This window comes from Diabrotica virgifera, chromosome 4, assembly GCF_917563875.1.
Source record: "Diabrotica virgifera virgifera chromosome 4, PGI_DIABVI_V3a".
Taxonomy (NCBI): domain Eukaryota; kingdom Metazoa; phylum Arthropoda; class Insecta; order Coleoptera; family Chrysomelidae; genus Diabrotica; species Diabrotica virgifera.
Window position 1 is genome coordinate 224,245,368 of NC_065446.1, and position 26,927 is coordinate 224,272,294.

The following is a 26,927-nucleotide window of genomic DNA, read 5'->3' on the forward strand; positions in this document are numbered from 1 at the left end:
GGCATTAGCTGTAGACAACCCTTTATATATATATATACATAATTATTTATACAGGGTGTCCAAAAAATTTTTATTAAATTAAATCATTTGGCGCATTGACAAAAAAATTAAATTATTGGACACCCTGTATAAATAATTATGTAAATGTTTATATTACTGAATAGAGAATTGAAAAACCTTTCAAATGAGTTGCACACGACCCCTATTCTCATGTAAAAAATCATCTAATACGTCATCACGCCCAGATGGATGACGTCACTAGTATACCATATATGTCACAATAGCATAACTTAAAAATAAAAATCGAGCTATTTCGGGATTTTTTCTTAAAGTCGCCGGTTTACGAAATAACGAATTTATTCCTTTCATTTGCACCATACTGCATACACATGCAACGGTGGAAAAGTGTCGCGCACGCTTGATTAGCAATTAAAAAACAAAGGAGTATTGTATTGCAAAAAACCCTTCGGCATTTCATCAATCGATGTTTAAAGAATATTTACCTACCTTGGCAACGTTCCAAATTTCAGTTTTTCACATAGTTTTTGAGGGTTAAAAATGGCCGATTTCGCAATTTTTCAATTTTTAATCGTTTATATGTCAAAAACTATCAACTTTAGAGAAAAGTCACTAAAGAGCTTTTCTATTTGGAATGATCCAAAAAACAAATACTTTCAGGAAAAAAACAAAAAAAAAACGTTTAAAAAATTTTTGACCAACTTTTGGTCCTGGCAACATGCAAATTTGTTAAAAGGGGTCCTTTTTGAGTAAGATTGTGGAAAAAATCCGAATTAGAATATTTTTCCTAGCGGATGCGCAGTGGCTTTCTGGACTAATTCGCGTTTTCACTATTCGCGGATTGAAAAAATGCGACCCATTTCTTATATTGACGACCCAAGATTTCTTTATTCGCGGATCAAATTTTATATAGACCAGGGAGGATCTGTTTTTAGGTGGATGTGAGAGGTGGCATTCGGATTTTTGCGGATAAAATTAGATGATAACTTCGTTAAATAATTGACTTATGCTTCTTCTCAAATATGCTCGGAACATTAATAAAAAAAATATTTAAAAATTTCAAAAAATTTCGTTTTTTTTCTTTCTTTCCTTATAATATTAAAACGATTCATTTTGGAACAAAGTCGTATGGGAATAAAACAAAGATAATTAATTTTCTATCACATACGATTGTTAAAAATGTTTTAATTAACAGATTTTTTAAAGAAATTTTTACATATAAAGAACCTCTTTATATGTAAAAATATTAGCCAATTTCTAAATGGTCTACTTTTGTTCAGAAAGATTTTAAAATATTTGAACTATTTTAAAAACATTTAAATTGCAAATTTATTATGCAAAATTTATTAGGTCGATTTTAATGAAATTTAATAGAATATTTAAGTAAGTTATAATAATTTTTTAAAGCGAATTACTAAGGTTCTAAATGCCACCAAAGTGGTTAAGAAACATTGATTGACAACAGGCGTATTTTGCCACCTTATTTTGTATTTATTACTATATTGCAGAAAAGGTAATACCTTAAGACATTTTTGACCAGTCGTATATCATACAAAATTCAATTATCTTTATTTTATTTTTCTACAATTTTGTTCCAAAACGAACCGTTTTAAAGTTATAAGCAAAGAAACAGAAAAAAATCGATGTTTTTCGAAACTTTTAAATATTTTAATGTTTTAATTAATGTTCCGAGCATATTTGAGAAGGGGCATAAGTCAATTATTATTATTACTGAAGATGTCACCTAACTTTATCTGCAAAAATCCGAATGCGCCCTCTCACATCCAAAAATACACGTTTTTTTACAGATTAGTCCAGGTCTAATAATATACCTAAATAAAAAGCATTTTAAATAAAATTTACCTTATTACAACAACTGCACCTAGATTAAGTTTCCAAAAGCTATCGGCTTAAAGAGGTTACCCACCGGAGTAACTCTACACTTGTCTGTATTTTTTTTACCACAACAAATGTTTAATGGCCAATGAGCAGATTGCTGTATTCAACGGAGTTAATAATAATAAAAAAAGCATCGACAGTTCCTTTGATGTAACCCGTTGTCGCCTTCGTCAGTGTTTTTGAGACTATAAACAATGAGAATGTTTAAATAAAATAAACTATTACTCAAAGCATAAAAACATTATTAAGTTCTGCCGCAGTCACTGGTTCCATGCTTTGGCAAGAGCCGCATTGCATGTTTATTGTTTTACTTTTCAACTCGTTGCAAAAATTGTAATTAAGTAACACATCTCTTCTGCCACCTTCCTAATTTATAATGTTGACTAAAAAACTGAAAAACGGGTTTCGATCAGAAAAAAAAAACAGTTTTATCCCTTAAAGTGAAAATATGCATCGTTAGCATAAAAGAGTAATTGCAAGAACTGAAACCATGAAGAATCTGTGGAAGTTCAAACTTTAACTGCAAATATTGCCGAAATTGTGGGCGAGATAGGTCGAGATGGGTTTGTCATCTCTATGTTTATCATAAACCTACCCATACTGACACAACTATACACAATTCATCATCCCATCCTACACAATACAAATTAGCAGCATACCATAGCATGATACATATGTAGACTGACAGAAATTCCCATGTAAAAAAATAACTTCGAGACAAAACTGAGCATCATTAAGCAAATAGCAGTAAGCAACGGCTATAACGAACAAACAATAAAAAAAATTTTAAACCAAAAACTCCATAAGAAAGCCCTGAAATTAGTCTATCCCCCATCATAGAAAGAACCCAGTACTTTTTGCTCTATCACATATACTGGCAAGATAACAACAAAAATAGCCAGATATATAAAAAAGAAAGGAATAACACCAGCTTTCAGAACTAACAACAACTTAAGCAAATATATTAAGAACAATAAGAGCCGAAAGAGAAAGCAACTACAGAGTGGTGTTTACAAACTAACTTTTGGTGACTGTCTGAAAACTTACATCGGTCAAACTGGCAGAATCTTTGACAAACGGATGGCAAAACAAAAAAAGGGCTTTCAAAAATAGAAAAACAGACACTTCTACATACGCACTTCACCTTCTAAATCATAATCATTCTTTTAATGAAGGGTTTCAAATTCTGCATATTCATAATAAAGGCCTTAAGCTATCTTTATTAGAATCTATGGAAATTAATAAATTGAAAAATACAGACATAATATTCTGAATGACCAACTCGAGACAAACAGCTCCCCACTCCTCAACCCCTTCAGTTAAAGACTTTAAAAAGGCAAACACATAGTAAACTAAATCACTTGAGGAAGGCACTCTGCCGAAGCAGGTGTTAACCTAACCTAGTTATAATAAATTGTGTGGAAGTATAGAAAACAAACGTTTTCAGTGTTTTATTGTTAGCTTCGAAAAATATTATCTCTAAAGTTCTAACCATTGCGTTGGTGGAATATTTACTTTAACGACCCTTAAATATATCGATCGCATCGAGCATCGCGGCCAGGTGACTGGCGAGATGAGTCGGCGAGCTGCGTGGCGGGCATCATGGCGAGATGCGAGGCTTCACTATATTCGTGCACTTATATTTTAGAGGCGGCGATGGGTATTCAAATAAATGCCCAAGAATCCCAAACATCAGAATATGTAAAGTCTGTGAATACAATGTGTAACATATTTATTGGTAGAGTGACGTCTCCTATCCCACATTTCTTGTACCGTTTGACGCCAACTTACTACAGAGAACGGAAAGCTATCAGAATATTACATGACCAGACAGACAAAATCATTGATATTAAAATGGAAGAAAGAAGTAAAAACGCAAACAACCAACAGGATCAAAGTAACCAACAGGATCAAAGTACTAGGAAAAGGCTTGCATTTTTAGATTTACTCTTGGAGAGTTCTATTGATAGTAAACCATTATCTAGACTGGACATTCGAGAAGAAGTTGATACGTTTATGTTTGCGGTTATTATTTTTATTTATATTAGTTATAGGCATTTCATCATCGTCATCACAGCCGTTCAATCCTAGTGGATTATGGCAATACCAAGACATAAAAAATCCTGTTTTACAGGTAGATTATTCCTGTTTGTTTATTTCTTATAGATCTATAATATGTGTCTTTGCAGCGTTGGTTATATATTTCCAATCTTTTCTGTTTTTACATCTTGTCTTCCAGTCTTTTATTTTCATTATTTATTTATCTTCCTCTATCTGGTTTCACCATGTTATTCTGGGTCTTCATTTTTGATTCTCTGTCTCTTGTTCTTTTTATTCACAACATTAATGTCATTATTTTTAAATGAAGTAAAAGTCAGACTTCAGGTCAAAGGTAACAGAGAATCTTCAGGTCAAAGGTAACAAGTTACAAAATGCTACAAATAAAAAACCAGAGTTAGAACAGTGACTGGTTACAAAGGATGATAAAGATCCATAAGATCAAGCCAATGTTGAATAACTTACATAAAAATAGTTAAATAGCAGACAACTGCCTATGCATGCAAAACGGGGGTGGTAAAAAACGTCCCCAAACTCACAAACACAGGCAGATGTATGCCATATACAGAGTCTGTAATTTGGAATAAATTCAATATCTCAAATACTAATTGTTTTTTTGAAAAATGCTCCGAGCCGTCGATTAGTATTTCAAATTGTCATTTTTGACATACAATAATAATGTATACAGGGTGTCCCAGTTTAGAGATATGACGTCATCGTTGATTTTCTTAAATGGCAACACTGTCATTTTAATAGCTATTTTGATAGGGTGTGTAAAGTTATACACAATTGCAAAATATCAAATTTTTATTTTCTACCATTTACAAGATAATAGAAAATAACAAAGTTATGTCTGAAATTGGAATAAATTCAATAATTAAAATACTAATTGTTTTTTTTGAAAAATGCTCAGACCTGTCGATTAGTATTTTTTAAATTGTCATTTTTGACATACAATAATAATGTATACAGGGTGTCCCAATTTAGAGATATGACGTCATCGTTGATTTTCTTAAATGGCAACACTGTCATTTTGATAGCTATTTTGATAGGGTGTGTAAAGTAATACACAACTGCAAAATTTCAAATTTTTATTCCCTACCATTAACAAGATAATAAAAAATAACAAAGTTATGAAAAACAAGTAATCAAATAATAACTGAATTTAATTATTTCAATTAAGCAAATGCCATAACGTTGTCCATTGACAATTTGACAATAATTGATGGAAACATTATGAGTATTTGTTTAATTGAAATAATTATTAAATTCAATTACTACTTGATTACTTGTTTTTCATAACTTTGTTATTTTTTATTATTTTGTAAATGGTAGGGAAAAAAATTTGGCAGTTGTGTATATCTTTACACACCCTATCAAAATAGCTATCAAAATGAGAGTGTTGCCGTTTAAGAAAATCAACCATGACGTCATATCTCTAAACTGGGACACCCTGTATACATTACTATTGTATGTCAAAAATGCCAATTTGAAATACTAATCGACGGGTCTGAACATTTTTCAAAAAAACAATTAGTATTTTAATTATTAAATTTAATCCAAATTACAGACATAACTTAATTATTTTCTATTATCTAGTAAATGGTAGAGAATAAAAATTTAATATTTTGCAGTTGTGTATAACTTTACGCACCCTATCAAAATAGCTATCAAAACGACAGTGTTGCCATTTAAAAAAATCAACGATGACGTCATATCTCTAAATTGGGACAACCTGTATACATTATTATTGTATGTCAAAAAGGACAATATGAAATACTAATCGACGGGTCTGAGCATTTTTCAAAAAAATAATTAGTATTTGAAATATTGAATTTATTCCAAATTACAGACTCTCTCTGTATAATCATGCAATTATAACGTGTCGTACTTACATTCGGATACAAGGAGCTACTAACTCAGTATTCATTTTCATGATGTTTTTGTTAAAGTTATGTTAACGGGATATGGTGGAATAGACGGAGGATGCAGCAAAAGTAACTAAATCTATGGGATTTGGGAATTCTTGAGGGTGAAGAGATAGTTGGTGTAAGACAACCAACAAATCTGTGCTTGTTATTACGTTTGTGTAGTTAAAAAGTAGTGAATGACGTAATAACAACTGTGCTAATAACAAGCACAGATTTGTTGGTTGTCTTACACCAGTGATTCTCAACCTGTGGGGCGCTTTTAGCAATGGGGGGGCGTGAAAATATAAAAAAAAACACCTAAAACATTGATTAATTTACTAAAATCAAAACAAAACAAAATTCTGACAAACAAAAAAATAAAATACCCATGAACAAGGAGCTATACATAGTTATGAGCACTGAATACTAAATCAACAAATTTAGTGTAAATTAGTGACTTCCTTGGGCCTGTTTTGCAGAGCAAAGCTTATCGAAACAGGGTGTAATATTAGACATAGACGCTCTTAGTTCTTTCTCTATATTTAGCTGCGATCTATATTTGGTCTTTAAAGCAGCCATCGCGAAAAATCCTGTTTCGCAAAGGTAGGATGGTGAAAACTCATCATTTACCCCTGTCCAAAATTCAAAGATGGATGTAATATTAAACCGTTTCTTGATTTCGGCATTTGCTGTAAAGTCTATGAAGGTTTCTTCTTCTGCAGTAGAGAGCTCTTCGGGTGTAATTTGAAACGGATTCCCGACCCACTCATAACTATTAGGTACGTATTAATTGGTCGTCAGCAAAAAAGTATTTTTAAAATTTTTTGTCAGCATTGCTAAATGATTTTCAATGGTTACAAAAACAACTTTCACGTGTTGTTCTTCAACCTGGTAAGTTTTAAAACATGTATCCACATATTATCCATATTTCTAGGTTTTTTGCTTTAAATTTCTGCTCCACAATCTCAATTTTCTACAGAAAGCGTTAACTTTATCATTCGTATCAAATATAAATAATATGTGTATTGGCCCCTTGAAGTTGTAGGTTCAAAATATTTAGTTTCTCGAATATATCAGCCAAGTAACTCAATTTCATCCAAAATAAACCATCGTGAAACATATTGGCTTGCGGCCTCTTTTCTTCTTCTAGAAAAATGGCGATTTCATGTCTTAATTCAAAACACGTTGTAAAAATTTCTCACGTAATAACCAGCTTGCCTCACAATAAAATAATAATGCTGAATGTACCGCATCCATGTCTTTGCAAAGTACAGAAAAAATTCTAGTTTTCAAAGGTCTCATTTTTATGTAGATAATTAACTATTGTTACAACCGTAGTTAGCACAATATTCAAGCCAGAGCTTCTCTGTTGATCATACAGTGTCTCTATTTTTGCTTCATTTATATAATCATTTAACATAGCAAATAATACAAGCGACTTTGCTATCAATTCTATTGGTTTGCAGAAAAGTAGTTGTACTACTGATCTGCCATCACAAAATCGAACGTAGGCAATAAAATGAGCATATTTATTGCTACTGTTGCCTCATCAAGCTGAATCGAAAACAGCTTTTCACGCAACTTCCTGATAAGCTGATCCTGTACATATTCAGCTATATCACCAATTCGGCGGGCAACAGTATCATTTGATAGAGGTATAAACTTCAATTTTTTAGCAAAATTATCTCCAAACACAGTTTCTACAATTTTGACTGCAGTTGGTAATATAAGATCTTCACCAATAGTGTTAGGCTTTTTAGATCTGGCTATTTAATATCAGACTTTATAAGAGGCAAGTAAAGCTATTTCAATCACAGTCAAAGTTTTTATTAAAACTAATTTTTGCTTTTCACGCCATTTTAATTTTAACTCGAAGAATTTTCGGGGTTTGTTAATGTACTCACTATGAAGCGTTTCCCAATGTCTTTTTAGTTATTAGGTTTCATGCTGCTCAAGGTATATTATTATTGCAAGATATATTGTTATTGAACGAGGGGGGCGCGGTGAAAATAATTATGGAAAATTTGGGCGCAAATGTTAAAACGTTGAGAAACACTGTCTTACACCAACTATCTCATCACCCTCAAGAATTTCCAAATCCCATAAATTTAGTTACTTTTGCTGCATCCTCCGTCTATTCCACCATATCCCGTTAACATAACTTTAACAGAAACATAACGAAAATGAATACTGAGTTAGTAGCTCCTTGTATCCGTTTGTAAGTACGACACGTTATAATTGCCTGATTATATATGACATATATCTTCCTGTGTTTGTGAGTTTGGGGACGATTTTACCACCCCCCGTTTTGCATGCATAGGCAGTTGTCTGCTATTTAGCTATTTTTATGTATGTTATCCAACATTGGCTTGATATTATGGATCTTTAGCATCTTTTGTAACCAGACACTGTTCTAACTCTGGTTTTTTATTTGTAGCATTTTGCAACTTGTTACCTTTGACCTGAAGATATTCTACATATTTTAAAGAGCGAAACCGGTCGTCGGAAGTTATAATAAAGATTGAGAGTAAGTCTGACTTTTACTTCATTTAAAATGAACTCTCACATGCAACCCATTCAAGATTTCTCATTATTTTTCTTTCTAGAATTCTTATATTAGACCAGTAAGGATTTGTGAAAAAACGTCTATTTTTGGATGTGAAAGGTGGCATTCAGATTTTTGCAGATAAAGTTAGGTGACAAATTCAGTAATAATAATTCACTTATGCTCCTTCTCAAATATGCCCGGAACATTAATAAAAAAATTTAAATATTTAAAAATTTCGAAAAACGTCGATTTTTTCTGCTTTCTTTGCTTATAATTTTAAAACGATTCGTTTTGGAACACAGTCGTTCAGAAATAAAATAAAGATAATTGAATTTTTCATGACATAGGACTGGTCAAAAATGTCTTAACGTATTACCTTTTCTGCAATATAGCGATAAATGCAAAATAAGGGGGCAAAATTCGCCTGTTGTTATTCAATGTTTTTAACCACTTTGGTGGCATTTAGAACCTTAATAATTCACTTAGGAAATTCTTTGTAACATACTTAAACCGTGTACCAAGTTTAATTAAAATCGACCTAATAGATTTTGCATAATAAATTTGCAATCTAAATGTTTTCAAAAAGTTCAAATTTTTTAAAACCTTTCTGAACAAAAAGTAGACCATTTAGAAGTTGTGTAATTTTTTTGCATATAAAGAGGTGCTCTATCTATCTAATAATATACTTTACAGAATTAAAATCGGATTGTTTAAGGGGCCTCAGCAATGTTTTAAACTTAAAAAGAATTTTTGGCTTATAAACAAATAGCTTTATTTAATAATAAAAAAATTAATTTCTAGCAATGCAAATAATTAAAACCGGTATAATTTGACAACTTTTAAATGCTGTCAGCAGAATTGCTATTTTATTTTTTAATCAAAAGTTATTCGCGTTCAAAAATTGCAATTTTTCGAATTTTTTAAAGTTCCACTGCGTTTATCTCGAGAACTATGCATCCTACGAAAAAACTTGTAGGAAAATTTTTTGCTTAGAATTACCCAAGCAATACAAAAAATGTATTATTTTGCGAAAAATCGATGTTATGTAATTCCTCAAGTTCTTTGTTTATAACAAACTTATCGACATCCGGATCAACTGTTACCCAAAAAAATCGTGTTCTACGGGTCAAAAAATACATCAAAAATCTTGGGTAAGTCCATCTAAATAAAGGAGCCCGTAGCACCCCCTCCTGGCCACAGGACTAATTTGTTTATAAGCCAAAAAATTGTATATAACTTTAAAACATTGCTGAGGCTGCTTAAACAATCCGATTTTAATTCTGTAAAGTGCATTAGATAGGTGGAGTGCTTCTTTATATGTAAAAAACTTGAAAAATCTTTGTATGTTCTAGTTTTTGTTGTGCAAGATTTTAAAAAATTTAAATTTTTTAAAAAAAGTTTAGATTGCAAAATTAATATTCACAATCTAGTAAGTCAATTTTAATGAAATTTGGTGTACGGTTTTAGCACATTACAAAAATTTTTTAAGCGAATTAGGAAGGTTCCAAGTGTAAATTAAGTGATGGAATATCATTGAATAAGGACAGGCTTGTTTTGCTCCCTTATTTTATATTTATTGCTATTTTGCAGCAAGGGTGATAAATTAAGACATTTTTAACCAATCGCATCTGATAGAAAATTTAATTATCTTTGTTTTGTTCCCATACGACTTTGTTCCAAAATAAATCGTTTTAAAGTTATACGCAAAAAAAAGTAGCAAACAAAAACGAAATTTCTTGAAATTTTTAAATATTTTATTTTTTTTTTATTAATGTTCCGGGCATATTTGAGAAGGAGCATAAATCAATTATTATTAACGAATCGAAGTTATCACCTAACTTTATCCGAAAAAATCTGAATGCCACCTCTCACATCCACCTAAAAGCAGATCCTTACTGGTCTATATTTTTTTCATCTTTTTTCTCAGCGTCGGGGTTTCGATTGGATATGTGATAACTGGTCTGATCAGTGTCATATACATTTTGAGTTTTGTTTGCTGCTGATGTTTTTGGATCTTGTTACCAAGGAAGACGTTTTCGTTATAACAACTGCAGTTAACTTAAAAATAATAGAAATAATATAGAGTCAGACCTTAGAGATTTTAGACTTCTTTGGGGTGGGTTTCGAGAGTTCCAGAATTTCGAGGGTTTTCGGCAATAAATTAATATAAACAGATTACTCATGGGTTTTGGGATCGCTAAACACGAGTATGCCATCAGAATTGACCTCCGGAGCACGTGGTGGCCAGGGTCACTGCAAGGGACGTCATCTTCTAGAGTTTCGATGGTTTTCGACATTTAATTGATGAAAATGAATTACTCGATAAACACTAATATTTCACCAGAACCGACTCCTAGATCACCTGGTTTCCAAAGTCAATGAAAGGGGTTCCTGGAGTTTCGAGGGTCTTCGGTACTACATTAATGTAAACAGATTAGTTATAGGTTTTTGGGGTTGCTAAACACGAATACGTGATCAGCACAGACACAGGAGCACCTGGTGCCTAAGACAGATTACCTTCTGGAGTTTCGGAGGAATCAAGTGGAGGAACCAATCGATTACTCTTAGGTTTTTGGGGTTGCTAAACCTGCATACACTATCAGATCCGACCCACGAATCACATTGTGCCTACGGCAAGTCATCTTCTGGGGTTTCGAGGGTTTTCGGCATTAAATTGATAAAAACGGATTACTCATGGCTTTCTGGGCTCGCTGAACGCTAATACGCCATCAGATTCGACCCACGGAGCACCTGGTGCCTAAGGTTATTCATCTTCTCGAGTTTCGAGAGTTTTCAGCATTAAATTGATACGAACGGATTACTAATGGCTTTTTGAATTTGCTGAACACGAGTACACCATCAGAACAGACACCGGAGCACCTATCGCCTATGGCACGTCATCTTCTGGAGTTTCGAAAGTTTTCGGTACTAAATTGATGCAAACGGATTGATACACACCGAGAACTCGAAGGTTTTCTGAGTTGCTGTTCAAAGAAAGCGTAGAAATTGGTGAAAATTTTTTTTTTTTTTTTGATATTTGTAGATTTTTATTAAAATAACTATGTTGTGCTATTCAATTGTTTTATATATATATATATATATATATATATATATATATATATATATATATATATATATATATATAATCTTTAGACCTTCTACCCTCTCGGGTGTAGGTAGAATTATTTTAATTATTTATAAATATAAACTCAATTTATATCTGACAATGTTTTTCCTTCATTTATTTTAAGATCGATTTACTCTATTCTATTTTGATAATGTTATTTATCGTGGTCATGAGATATTTCACAGTCTTTTATCTAAGTCATATTCGTATTCAATAACCCCAAAAACACAAGAGTAATCCGCTTGCATCAATTTAGTACCGAAAACTCTCGAAACCCCAGAAGATGACGTGCCTTAGGCACCAGGTACCCCGGTGTCTGTTCTGATGGCGTATTTGTGTTCAGCAGCCCCAAAATCCCATGAGTAATACCCGTCTTTAGCAAAACTAAACGGAAAGGATACAGATACAATACTGAATGGAACAGATAATTTGTGTTCCATTCAGTATTATATCCGTTCCGTTTAGTTTTGCTTCTCTCAAGACATGCTCCAAAATTAGGTTACATTAGGGCGGAAGGGATAGGGTCTCCTTGCTTCACACCACTGATGATATTAACTTCGTTTGATATTGTTCCTGAAATTTTATTTTTGCTTTGGAGTTCTGCAGGCATATCTGCTGTAGTTTTTCAAGAAGTTTTTATTCTATAATAAAATGTCTGTTCTAAATTATAATAAAAATTCTATAATTAGAGGAGTACATTTAGATTTTCACTTCGGAAAAAGTCAAACAAGATAAAACTTTTTGTAATGTCATTAAGAAATGTTTAATAAACAACATATCAAAAAGTTCTACTCGAGAAGTGGGTGCTTCATTTTTTATTAAACAAATGAACAGCGAAGTTAGATGTTTTTTTTAAATAATTCCGAAACTATAATTTTTAGAAAAAAACTGACTAGACCATTAAAAAATTCAGAAAATTTTACAAAAAAAAACTTGTATAAAGATTTTTCTAAAATTAAATCTCTAGCTTCTGTAATTTTTTATTTATAACGCTAAAGTCACCCTTCTCACACACATTGGCGCACTGTAAACTAGAGTTGGAAGAAGTGCACGGTTGAGTTTTTTTAATGTAATTCTTTAACTAATGGATCAAAAGAAATTTTACAAATTGGACATGAATGAAGATGAAATAAGCTATCTTATGGTTGTAATAAAAAGAAATAAAATTTATGGACATAAGTACGGTGTGGGCGGAAAATGGGCCTTACATGAATTTTGTTTAAAAATGATTTAAAAATGTGTAACTAATACAATTTTACTTATAAAACTCTCAAATTTGCACAACTTACCTCTTAATTATCTTACTAAACGATGTTTCATTCAAAAAAAAACTCTCAAAAATTTAATTCAAATAATACGATGTCTCAAAAAATGTAATTTTTGAAAACTTCGTAGTTTTACAGAATTCCCACCATTTTAAGACGGCATTACTTAAGTTTGAATAAATATAATAAAATTTTTTTGCTATTTTTTTAAAGCTTGGGATATAGTCTTTAAAAAACACTGAATAATTTTAGTTAAAAAATGAAATTAACAATTTCTTTTTGAGAAAACTAAGAAAGATAACAAAAATGTAATACAAAAACCGAAAATTACCAGATGAAAAAATGTATATACAGAGTGATCAAAACTTTTTTCTGTAAAACTTACCTAAAATACATTTAGTAATAAGCTTCAACAATAATAAATGTTCAACAAAAAATTTTTTTAGCTCTTATACAGTATGTCTGTATAACTTGAAACCTATTGATAACTTTTTTAATATCAGTTTTACGAAAAAAGTTATTCTTTATAAAATACTCTGCATCGTATATAACATAAGATGCAACCATCAAATAACAAGTTTTGTTAATTTTGTACGACGTATGTCAAAAAATATGAATTTCACTCAAGTACCTTTATATTTCACAATATCGAAAATTTTTATAAAGAAAAGTTGTTTGGAATTAAAAACTATGTTCTAATATGTAATTATATCCTTCTAATCGAAAATTTGTTTTTTTTTTTAAATATACTTTCTAATACATTTTAATTTTTAATATTATTGTGAAAATTATTTGTTTATCTTTTTTTTTAAGAATGAAATTCCATATTTGTTTGATTGGATTCTACTTGTTTTTCATTCAAATATCCGCCATTTTGGATCCGACATTTTGAAATTTAAATTTTTAATCTTTAGTTCAGATTCAACAACCTGTTAAAAATAAAGGCAATAAATGTTTTAGAAAAATGTTCTTTTTTATGTTCTTTTTAGAAAATCCGCATTTTGGATCCGCCATTTTATAGTTTATAATGTTAACATTTAAGTTAGGTTTATCAAAGCTCTCAAAAATAAATATGTGTAGAAATAAGTACATTCTGAAAAGAAATTATGATTTTACAACTATTTTTTAAGTTATCCGCCATTTTGGATCTGCCATTTTATAATTTAAATTATCAAAATTTGATTCAGGTTTCCTGAATCCTCTCAAAAATATCCACATATATGTAAACAAACACGTTTTATAAAAAAAAATCGGATTTTACAACTACTTTTTAAAGCTTTTTAGGAAAAATCCGCCATTTTGAATCCGCCATTTTGAATCCGCCATTTTGAATTTGCAAATTGTAATGTCAGATTTGGGTTCAGCATAATCAAAACTAAAATAAAAACATTTTTTATCAGAATAAAATGTTGAATTCACCCATATTCTTAACATTATTTATACAAAACAATTGTTATTGTTTAAACAATTAATAAACAATTAGCGGCGAAATTTGCGAGTAGAACTTTTTACTTTAACATATTTATAAACTAACAAAAAAAGTTTTAGAAAAATATAACGTTGTTTGATTTTTTCTGAAACATTGTATCTTTTCGTTCTAATTGCACTCCCCTAAATACGTTATGTCTGTTTTTGGTTGTTTGGTTTCTATTATTATACAGGGTGTCTGCGTAACTTGGAACCATATGGGAAACTTTTTTAATATCAATTTTACGAAAAAAAGTCATTCTTTATAAAGTGCTCTGCATAGTCTAAAACCTAAGATGCAATCATCAAATATCAAATTTTGTCAACAGTATACGAGGTAGGTGTGTCAAAAAATATTAATTTCGCTCAAGTGCAAACTACCTTTATATTTCAAAATATCAAAAAACTTTATTATGAAAAGTTATTTGTAATTAAAAACCATATTCAAATATGCAATAACAGCCTTCTACTTGAAAAAAAATTTCTAAAATTTTCCTAAATTACCGATTCCGAACATCATTTTTATTTATTGGACATGTAATAACTCTTTTATTAATAATTTTAGGAAAAAAAGTTATTCTTCATAAAAATCTATGCATGATCTAAACCTCAAGATACAACCATCAGTTATCCAAATTTGTTAATTTTATACGAGGTGTGTCAAATAATATGAATTCAAAGAATTTCTAAATTCGTAATATTTGACACACCTCGTATAAAATTAACAAACTTGGATAACTGACGGTTGCATCTTGAGGATTAGACCATGCACAGATTTTTATGAAGAACAACTTTTTTTCCTAAAAATGATGCTCGGAATCGGTAATTTAGGAAAATTTTAGAATTTTTTTTTTTTCGAGTAGAAGGCTGTTATTGCATATTTGAATATGGTTTTTATTTACAAATAACTTTTCATAATAAAATTTTTTGATATTTTGAAATATAAAGGTAGTTTGCTCCTGAGCGAAATTCATATTTTTTGACATACCTCGTATACTGTTGACAAAATTTGATATCTGATGATTGCATCTTAGGTTTTAGACTATGCAGAGCACTTTATAAAGAATGACTTTTTTTCGTAAAATTGATATTAAAAAAGTTTAGCATATGGTTCCAAGTTACGCAGACACCCTGTATATACACACACCCAAACTTACATGGAATCACCTGATATTTCTTATTATTTTGTGCGAATTTAAACAATCGAACACACGAAGTCAAACAATATTTATTTTAAAGCAATTTAATAACAAATACATAAAAATGAAATCAAACATTAAAGCATTTAACAATCAAATTAAAATTTAGTTGTTTTAAAGTTAATAGCATACAAAATTTCAATGTAAAGCGAAGAATGTTTAAATTGTTTTTATTTATTTTTTTTGTTTTTTTTTTGTAGTCACTGTTATCACCTCTAGTCCTTATGCAAGCCTCAGGTTGCGTGTGCCCGCTCCTAATCAAATTATCCACATTTTGTTGTGGTAGGTTGCTCCATCCTTCAAGAGCACTAATAACAATAATCCATTGGCGAGCTCTAATTTTTCTTTTAAGGGTATCCCACAAATTCTCTATAGGGTTAAGCTCGGGTGAGCAAGCAGGCTACTTCAAAAAAGGGATACCTACTGCTTCAATTATGTCACTAGTCACTCTAATGGTATGTGTAGGTCCATTATCATGCAAGAAAATTAAATTTTTTCCTGTTGCATCTCTCAAGTGCCTAACGACAGGTTATCAACATACCTGTAAGTAGTTAAAGTTGATTGGATGAAAATTAAAGGAGTTTTTTTACGGATCACAATTCCTCTCCAGAACATTACACTTCCTCTTGTATATTTGTAAACAGATCTGACAGTTTTCGTTCTTGCTTGTCTTCCTCGACCTCTAAGTACACGATTTCATGGGTCATATGATTTTACACAAATCCTGACTTTTTCTGAAAACAGCACATTTTGTCAATTCCCAATGTTCCAGTTTTCGTGGTGAAGACACCAATTTTGGCGATCAATCTTGTGCTCCCTGGATAACTCGGGAACCCATAACTGTCTCCTGCTGTATAATTCCTGGCACGAACTCTTCTTCTTATCGTTTCAACTTAAAGAGTTACACCTGTTGCTTCCAAAAGCTGCCTTTGGAGTTGCAGGTGAGAAATGGTTGGGTGTCTTCCAGCTGAATGGACAATTCAACGATCGAGGCGAGCTTTCCTAGTCCTGTTACCTAGCATTGGTTTTGGGAAGAACGCCCTCTGTTACGCCTAGTTCTACAGCTATGTCCCTCTGAGAACATTACTTGCTCTACAAGACCAATAATCTTTCACCGTTGTAAGTTAAATAACCCCATATGACACATATTTTCGTTTTTGGACGCAAAAGTTAGTTTATTTGTTTTCGTTCAATTTGCAACTCAAGCAAAAAATAATAATGTATGTGTACCTTGTTCGCACGTAAGAATTTATACTTCTATTATATGATTTCAGCGAAATAAAATATTTTTAACAGTTTATTTTTATTTAAATCAATATTACACTGATTTTAACAGTTACCTACCACTTTCCAAAAATCCAAAAATTAAAAAAAGACAGCAATTGTCCGCATTTGAACCCGGGACCTCTCGATTCGTAGTTGAATGCTGTACCAACGAGGCTACGAAGGCATTGTTTTGACGGTTTCTCGGACATTATGACAAACCGCGGTAACAAATGGACGAAGTGAAGTATTAAATAAAAATGTTTTAATAATACGTATTACCTTACTCCCGAGGAAAACAAATCCAAAAACACAAAAATTATAATAAATATATTTACTAAAAACACTAATATATTTTTTCCACACCTTTTTTGGACTGATACATATAACTTAAAAGATTGAGCAATGAACAACATACTGTCTCTGTGCGCATGCGCGCAGACTAATAAAAAATCACTGCCTATCGCGCCAAAAATTATAACTACAAAAACCTATACCGTACCGAGCTGTACTATCTGATTGTCTTATCGATTTGTTTATTTTCAATAAAAACCTTTATTGTTCGCAAGAGTATCAAGTTTTTTCAAAAGAAATAAATATTACTTTGAAATACATGGTGATTCCATATAAGTTTGGTTGTGTGTACATTTTATTATATCACAAATTTTATAATTTCAGCAAATTTAACATTATTAAGAACTTTGAAATTTTAGGGTCATGATACTACAGCAACAGCCATAAGCTTTGCTTTATATTGTTTAGCAATGAACCCCAATGCACAGGTAATTATTTATAAATAGTTGGAGAGATAGAAGCGGATTTTGTGCGTGATAAGTAATATGGAAAAACTATACGGGGATATGTTGAATTAGTTGTGTACATGACTTTCACCAACGGCCGGAAACCAGAGTTGGGGCCGAGGGTAGTTATAAGGGGTCAAAGTCGCGGATTTTATTATTTTTTTTATGACGCTCATGATCGAGATAGTGCACCAAAATTTCGGAATAAGTAGGTCATGACGTAACTAAGTAAAACCTCTAGCGGCGGAACGCTGCGTGGCCGACAAAGGGGTGGGGGTAGGGGTGAATATAAAAAATATAAAGGGTTTTTTGTGACGTTCGTGATTGAGATAGTGGACCAAAATTTGGAAATCAGCAGATCATGACATTACTAAGTAAAATCCCAGAGCCGGAAACCAGAGTTGGGGATGAGGGTAGTTATAAGGGGTCAAAGTCGCCGTTTTTATTATTTTTTTTGTGACGCTCATGATCGAGAGAGTGCACCAAAATTTGGGAATAAGTAGGTCATGACGTAACTAAGTAAAATCTCCAGGGGTGGCACGCTGCGTGGCCGACAAAGGGGTGGGGCAGGAGTGAATAGAAAAAATATAAGGGGTTTTTTTGCGACGTTCGTGATTGAGGGAGTAGGTACACCAAAATTTGGGAATAAGTAGACCATGACATAACTAAGTAAAATGCTCAGAGCCGGAAACCAGAGTTGGGCATGAGGGTAGTTATAAGGGGTCAAAATCGCCGTTTTTATTATTTTTTTTTGTGACGCTCATGATCGAGATAGTGCACCAAAATTTGGGAATAAGTAGGTCATGAGGTAACTAAGTACAATCTCCAGGGGTGGAACCCTCCGTGGCCGATAAAGGGGTGGGGGTAGGTGTGAATATAAAAAATATAAGGGGTTTTTTGCGACGTGCTAGATTGAGATAGTGCACCAAAATTTGGGAATAAGTAGACCATGACTTAGCTAAGTAAAATCCCCAGAGCCGGAAACCAGAGTTGAGCCCCTAGAGATTTTACTTAGGTACGTCATGACCTACTTATTCCCAAATTTTGGTGCACTATCTCGATCATGAGCGTCATAAAAAAAATAATAAATTCCGCGAATTTGACCCCTTATAACTACCCTCGGTCCCAACTCTGGTTTCCGGCCGTTGGTGAAAGTGATGTACACAACTAACTTAACATATCCCCGTATAGTTTTTCCATATTACTTATCACGCACAAAATCCGCTCCCAGCTCTTCGACTAAAACACTATTTGGAGTGTATTCGTGAGGCTCGGCCAAATTTTTACCTATATAGCCAACCCAGGCTTTCGAGTTGAACCGCATTGATGATTACTGGGCCGAGCTTTCGACATTCCCTTTGACATCTTCTTCGGGGCTTCCGAGGTCTCAGTATCCTGAGCCCCCAGACAGTACACTTTTCACTACTTTACTACTTACAGTGGGTGATCAAATTATTAGAACCACCCCAGAAAATTTTCTTTTTGTTTAATAATGGTATTATAAGTTTTTCTTTATACGGCCCACAGTTGCCTTTGAAACTTGAGAAATTGATGTTATTTTTCTGTTGGAGTGATTAGTGTTGAATAATAGAGTTTTTATTCGTGCTTTTTTCCTTAATGAGATGTCTTTGCCAGACACACCATTGCACACATTGTCAGACTATTTATTACACTTTCATAAAGTGTTACAAGATAATCAAATACAAACAACCTCATTAATATATTATACAGCTCAATTATACCGGGTGGTGAATCGTAAAACGGGCCATAGGAAACTCAATGTAAAATTCTAAACTGTTGAATTCCTGCTTCCCTAATTATTTTACATCAAAAGTCATGAGAGAATATTTGTAGAGAATTGAAATCTGTATTAAAACCAAAGTTAAAATTGTTCTACGATTAAACGCATTCCAAAATTTTTAAAAATATAATACATTTGCCACAGTAGGTATGTGGGTAAAATTTAGGCCACACGTTACTATTTAACTGACAGTGCTCACACCATTGCCTGAATAAAAAATATTTATTATTAATACTTTCTCCGCAACTGAGGGTATCTTATCAACTGTATTGTTTTTAACAATAAATGATAAAATAAAAATATTGACAGTTCAAAAATGTGAAAATAATAACTTTATTGTGACACAATATTGCACTATGTGTGGCCTAATTTTGGACTGAAAAACTCAAAAATTAATTACATTTTTACAAAATTTTGGAATATGTTTAATTCGTAGAACAATTTTAATAGTTGTTTTTAATACAGAATTCAATCCTCTACAAATAGTTTCTAATGTCTTTTGATGAAAAATAATTAGGGAAGCAGGAATTCAACAGTTTAGTATTTTACATTGAGTTTCCTATGACCCGTTTTCCAATTCACCACCCGGTGCCTATACCATTTGTGTAAAAAAAATTAATTTTACTTGGGGGCTCTAATAATTTGAACACTCACTCTACTTCACTGCACACTACAGTAATGTACTGCACACTACAGTAATGGACTGAGTATTGAAAAATGAAGTGTCTTGGGGCTCAAGAGGCTGAGACTCCGGAAGCATTGAGGAAGACGTCAGAGAGGAGGTCGGAAGCTCTGCACAGTAACAAACTACAAACAAATTTTTATTAAAGAAGTGGAATTATAGTGGCGTTTCTTCGTCCATTAGTCATTCAATCATTATGCATTACAATCTCTAGGTATTGTAGCCAACGCCATGGCGCTCAAAATCCTATTCTTAGGTGAGGTGGATTAATCCTGTGTCATTTATAGTTTGCTGTATGTATTTGCTGTTGTCGTGACTCTTTTAATTTTTTCCTGTCCTTGCACTGAATTTTCCAGTCTTTCACATTCATTGCCCTTATGCCTCCTTCTACATCATCCAGCCTAGGTCTTTGGGCCATAGTGGTGCTCACTTAGTTATATTTCTCAATATATCTGATTTTAGGCGTCTCTGTATATGTCCAATCCAGTCTAAGCGAAGAGATTTTATGTATCTGGATATTATTTTCTCTCTTTAATTTTTCTTCAATTTCGGCATTTGTTTTCAGTCTTAATTCTTCCTCTTTTGTCACATTGTAGTCCAGCATTTCTCTCATTATTTTTCTTTCAAATTTCAGAAGGCTATTTCTTGTTAATCGTCGTTGTTTCTATTCCATAATTAACAACAGGCCTTATTAAGGTCTTATATAAGTTCATCTTTTTTCCCTTACTTGTTTTGGTACTTGGCAGATTTCTATTCATTCCATATATATTTTATTGCCTTTCAGAATTCTTTTCTCCATTCTCTTTCATTTCACATTTCGTGGCACATTTTGAAATTTATGTTTCTGTGTTATTAGATATTTCTGAGTTGTTGTGTCATCTTTCCCTATCGTCATGTATTTTGTTCTGTGCTGGTTTATCTCGAGCTTTAATCACTTCGCTTCTTTTTCTAATTTTTCAACGGGTGTTCCTTAGACATTTTTTTATTTAAGTTAAATTTAAAAGTTACCTACATAAAACATTTTTTAAGAAGCTTTTATTGGTAATATAATATTATTCTTTTATCCAGGAACAAGCATTTATTGAACAGACAGAAATGTTTGGTAAAAATTTAAAAACGGCTAAACCGACTATACATCAGCTTCAAGAAATGAAATATTTGGAAATGGTAATAAAGGAATCTTTACGATTGTATCCTTCTGTACCAATTTTGGGTAGAACAATATCTGATGAGGAGGAATTTACATGGGGTATGATATTATAAAACAATTATTAATAAAAATTAAACATAAACAGACTTATTGATATAAAAAGACCCCCGTTAAGATAGGACAGATGCCCTCACTCCCAAATTATTTTTTGTTCATTATATGTGATTCAAAAAAAGGTTCAGCGTAATATAACCCTCCAGTTCCCTTTTCCCTTCCCGCACCATGAAAAACGCCATTTTTCGTTTCTATTTTTTTTTTGTAGGTGGGATGCAATCAATTTAAAAATTTATAAAAATTCACAACGCACAGTTCAGGGTTTTACAAAATATAACTTTTCATAAACCTGTAGGTTGAGTATACGTCATAACCTCAAGAAAAAGTTATTTTTTTTTTGAAAAAGGCCCAAATTTTTTGAGTTGGCTGCAGGTCTATTTTTTTCTACTTTATGTACTTTATAAAAAACTATATTTATAATTTCTTTCAGATTTTTTGGTAAGGTGCACCACCTTCTAAAATCCGAAATATTGCTTTTTAGGGATTTTTGATAATTTTCCCCATTTTATAGACTTCCGAATAAATCAGGTTAAGGTTTTTTTATAGGTTATATTATATTAAATTAAAGTAACTGAGTCCTTTATAATATTCCAAAAAGGTGGGAAAACGTTTAAGCCCCCCAAACGTGAGAAATTTTCGGGGGCTCTTTTTCGGTAATTTGAACGTGTTTTCACAGTTCTGATATCCTAAAGAGCTCAGTTACTTCAAATTATATATTGTAAGCTACATAAAAAAAATCTAAAAAAATGATCTATTTTGAAGTCAATAAAATGGGGAAATCCCAAAAACCCCCTAAAAAACCAGTTTTTCGAATTTGTGAAAGAATTTTAGAAATACATTTTTTGATAAAATACATTAAATAAAAAAAATTAGACCTGCCGCCAACTTAAAAAAAATTATACGCCTTTTTCTAAAAAAAATTGCAACTTTTTTTTTGGGGTTATGTGCATTTACCTACGGGTCTATAAAAATATAATTGTTCTGTAAAATCCTCAACTATGCGTGTGAATTTTCTAAAAAATTTAAATTGATTGCAACCCACCTAAAAAAACTAAAAAATTACGTTTTTGAGGCAGGGGAGGGGGAAGAGATTGAGGGATAAAAATGCCCTGAGTCTAATTTTTATTCAGATAAAACGTAAAAAAATCAACAAAATTGAATTCTGGCAATGAGGGCATTTTGCCTCTCTTAAGAAGAAACAGTAGCGATTAACAGGTAGCAAAAACTCGTTCCAAGATTGCGGCTGTAATTTTGAATATTTTTTCGAGATATTTGGCAAACGTATTCGTAATATAATAAAGAATGGCGGTACAGAGATCAATTTGAAAAATATATTAATAAGTGGAAATTACTCTGTAATTAAATACAATATTAAAAAACGAACCTGTACCGCCATTAAGAAGAACAAAAAATACACTTTCTTCAAATAAACTTTTTTATCCGATGCCTAGATTTTGTGTCATTTTGGAACTACTAAAAGTTTTTATTTCATTAGTAGTTCCAAAATGACACAAAATCTAGGCATCGAATAAAAAATTTTATTTGAAGAAAGTGTTCTTTTTTTTGTGTAATTTTTTTGTTCTTCTTAATGGCGGTACAGGCTCGTTTTTTTAATATTGTATTTAATTACAGAGTAATTTCCACATATTAATATATTTTTTAAATTGGGCTCTGTACCGCCATTCTTTATTATATTACGAATACGTGTGCCAAATATCTCGAAAAAATATTCAAAATTACAGCCGCAACCTTGGAACGCGTTTTCGCTATCTGTTGATCGTTACTGTTTCCCCTTAACAAGGGGTACCCTTTAAATAATTTTTATTGTGAAATGACATTGTATTTAATACTATTAATAATTCATTGTTTTTTCGTGGTTTTTTAGTTTACAATGTCGTTTAAATTTAAACAAATTCCGCATTTTATTGCTAAAATAAAATTTACTAAATTTCAACTTGATTAATTTTTAGAAGGTAGTGTCTTTAGGAAAGGTATTGAAGTTGTGATTTCTATTTATCATATGCACCGAAACCCAAAATATTTCCCAGACCCAGATAAATTTATTCCTGAACGTTTCGAAGAAGCTAATAAATACAGTAGTTTTATATTTCTTCCATTTAGTGCTGGATTTCGAAACTGTATAGGTAAGGTAGAATTTAAAATATTGTACTTAATATGATTATTAGCCCAGTAAATGAACGGGAAATTCGGCGATACCGTGTAATTTTCAGGGGCAACTCCGAATTGCATAAAAGTTTGGATTTAGTTGGTTGCTTTTACTTGGGGGGTGACAGTCACCCCTTCTCGGGGGTGAAAAAACATACGTTCAAGTTAAGACCTGACATAGAGTTTTTTACGTAAGTCAATACTTTTCGAGTTATTTGCCATTGAAAATGTTGATTTTTCGACAAAAAAACTAAGTTTTCAGACGGTTTTTCGCAAATAACTCAAACAGTAAATATTTTATGGAAAAAAATATCCTTAGCAAAAGTATAGCTTATAAAAAACCCAAAAAAATGGGGTATCAGTAAAGTCTATCAATCAAATAAAATCAAAGTTGTAGCTCATGAAAAATACGTTCTTATTCGTCTAATTAATATCGAATATTTCAAGGTGAATTCATCAAAAAATTAAGCACTTTTCGGGAAAAATCCATTCAAACTTTTTTAAAGTGTTTACAAAAAGCTTTATTTTAATTGCTTATAAAATTTTCTAGCATTAAAAATAAGCGAGTTGCGCTAAAAATAAAGTTGGCCCTCTTTTTTTTGTAAAAAATCATGAAAATCTCGCCGTGTTTAGCTCCCCAAATGAAATTAATCGCTACCGCTTTACAAACAATTTACTTACTAATCTATTTTTTATATGATCTGTCAGTCTCACAGGTTAAAAGTGTTTATTTTTGAAAGGGTTATAATTGAGAAAGCTTGAATGGGTCACTAATCACGAGTGTATGCAAATTTTGAACAGCCATATCTTAACCAATTTTTGTCTTACGGAGAAACAAAATGAAACTAGCATATTTATAATAGCAAAACCTATATTTTTTTACTCCTTAAGATTTTTCTTATCACTAATACTTTTTAAGCTATTTTGAAAAAATGAAATTTTATCAAAAGTTTTTAGAAATTTTTTTTTTACTATAAAACCAAATGTTTTCAAAAATAAGCACTACAAACCAATCAAACTTACAGATCATATAAACAATACACGTACAGTTAAAATAGATGTTAAAGCCAAACGATTAATTTCATTTAGGGTGCTAAATAGAGGGAGGTTTTCACGATTTTTTTTTACCAAAAAAAAAGAGACAACTTTTTTTTCAATGTAACTCGTTTATTTTTTATGCTGTGAACTTTTGTAAAAAACAAATAATAAGTTTTTTTCGATACTTTAAAAATGTTAATAAGGTTTTCCCGAAAAACGCTTCTTTCTTCGGTGATTTGGCGTTGAATTATTCGATTTGGAATTAGACGAATAAGAACGTATTTTTCATGAGCTACAACCTTGCTTCTACTCAATTTGTAGACTTTACTGGTACACCATTTTTTTCGTTTTTTTATAGGCTACACTTTTGCTAAAAATATTTTTTTCGATAAAATATTTATTTTTTGAGCTATTTGCAAAAAACAGTCTGAAAACGTAGTTTTTTTGTCGAAAAATCAACATTTTAAATCGCGAATAACTCGAAAATTATTGACTTACGTAAAAAACTTTATAGAACAAAAGGTGCTTAATATAAGTCAATTTATCCATTTCCGACCGTATTTTAAACACGCGTTTTTCATCCCCCGAGAAGGGGTAAATGTCACACCGAATATGTGAAAATCATGCGTGGAGTGAGGCAGGGCTGAATTTTTTCCCCCCTAATTTTCAATCTTTACTCTGAAAGAATATTTATCGAAGCTTTGCACGAAACAGAAAAAGGTATTCTACTAAACGGGTACCGGCTAAATAACATCAGGTATGCAGATGACACCATAGTATTTGCGGACAACCTAGAATACCTACGAGTCCTCATAAACAAATTGTCCTCATGAACGTATTTTAGTCAACAATATAGACTCAGTATAAAGGTAGAGAAAACCTGTAGAAAGAGTGAGGCACTACAAATACCTCGGCACCATAATAAATGAAGAATGGACCAACAACCGAGAGATAAGAGCGCGCGCATCGGAAAAGCTAGATCAGTCTTCAACGGTATGTATGGGCGCGTTTTTCAAGAGCTGCAACCTTTCTCTTGGTATAAAAGTAAGAATGTTGAGATGTTACGTCTTCTCTGTCCTTTTTATGGTGTTGAATCATGGACCTTGAACGAGGATATGTGCCGAAAGTTGGAAGCATTTGAGATGTGGCTATATCGGAGAATTCTTAAAATCCCATGGACTGATCGGGTCACAAATGAGGAGGTCCCTAGAAGAATGGGGAAGAACCTAGAGGTACTGACCACCATCAAATCTCGAAAGTTGGAATACTTTGGACACATTATGCGAAATGAATCCAGATATGCCCTCCTACAAGCCATCCTGCAAGGAAAAATATTTCGAAAGCGAGGTCCGGGAAGAAGAAGAACATACTGGTTAAAGAACCTCAGAACCTGGTTGAACCCAACATCTGTGCAGCTTTTCCGCGTTGCTGCAGATAAGGTGAAGATTGCTATGATGATCGCCCACATTCGTCACGGAGAGGCACATCAAGAAAAACAATGACATACCGCATGTCAGTGGATAAAGGATATCTCAGCTATTGAAACAGGAATTAGCAGTTTGATTTTGTAAAGATAGTCTCTAGTTATCCTGCATAGTAATACAGTAAAACCGTTAACCGAAATAATTGGGGGGAAAGCCGTTTCGGATAACAAGAATTTCGGTTAAAAATAACATTCTTTTTGGATTTTTCTTGTATCAAATTACATAGCATTATTGGTCAAAGTTGTACTAAAAATACTATGAGGTGATTTCGTAATGTGTTGTATATTTAATTACGTTCTTTAGTTGTATGAAAGCAATGTTGACGATGTTGACAAATTAACATCGAATTGTTTCCGTTTTGCGATAAAAATTTACTTTTTATTGACGAAATCAGCCGTTTCGGTTAAACGATGTTTCGATTAAAATGGTTTCGGTTAACGGAGGTTTTACTGTATGGCAAATCCAAATATTTTTAAATTTGATATTTGAAATCTTAATATCCGATTTTTAGGTCAGAAATTCGCAATGTTGGAAATGAAGAGTGTTATTTCAAAGGTTTTAAGAAATTTTGAATTACTTCCGACTGATCCACCACATGAGGTTAAAATAGTTCCAAACGTTGTAATTGCATCTACAAATGGAAATCACTTAAGATTAAGAAATAGGTCTGATTAGTAATAAAACTTTTATTTATAAACTTTTAAAATAAAAATGTGTGTACAGTTATTTTTATGTTATTTATTTTACCATATTCCACAACTGTATTATTTATTTTATTTATTTTGAGTATGGCTAGATCACAACTTGGTTAAAGAAAAGAGGAAACTGCATTCATCATCATCATTCTCTTTGCCTTATCCCTATGCGGGGTCGGCTTCCCTAATTGCATTTCTCCACACAATTCTATCTTGGGTCATATCAATGTCAATCCCCTTTAC

The 26,927-nt window shown here is 32.0% G+C and overlaps 1 protein-coding gene across 4 annotated transcripts in view; it reads left to right on the forward strand.

Moving 5' to 3' along the window:
- LOC114332393 (cytochrome P450 4d2) overlaps positions 1-26,715 on the forward strand; it is a 68,000-nt gene extending 41,285 nt beyond the window's left edge. For all 4 annotated transcript variants that reach the window (XM_028282188.2, XM_028282190.2, XM_028282187.2 and 1 more), the window contains 5 exons: positions 3,566-3,942; positions 17,468-17,536; positions 21,106-21,286; positions 23,272-23,445; positions 26,501-26,715. In XM_028282188.2, the coding sequence (XP_028137989.2) occupies positions 3,566-3,942; positions 17,468-17,536; positions 21,106-21,286; positions 23,272-23,445; positions 26,501-26,664 (965 nt within the window). In that variant the 3' untranslated portion in view covers positions 26,665-26,715. The remainder of the gene's footprint in view (positions 1-3,565; positions 3,943-17,467; positions 17,537-21,105; positions 21,287-23,271; positions 23,446-26,500) is intronic.
- The last annotated feature ends 212 nt before the right edge of the window (positions 26,716-26,927 follow it).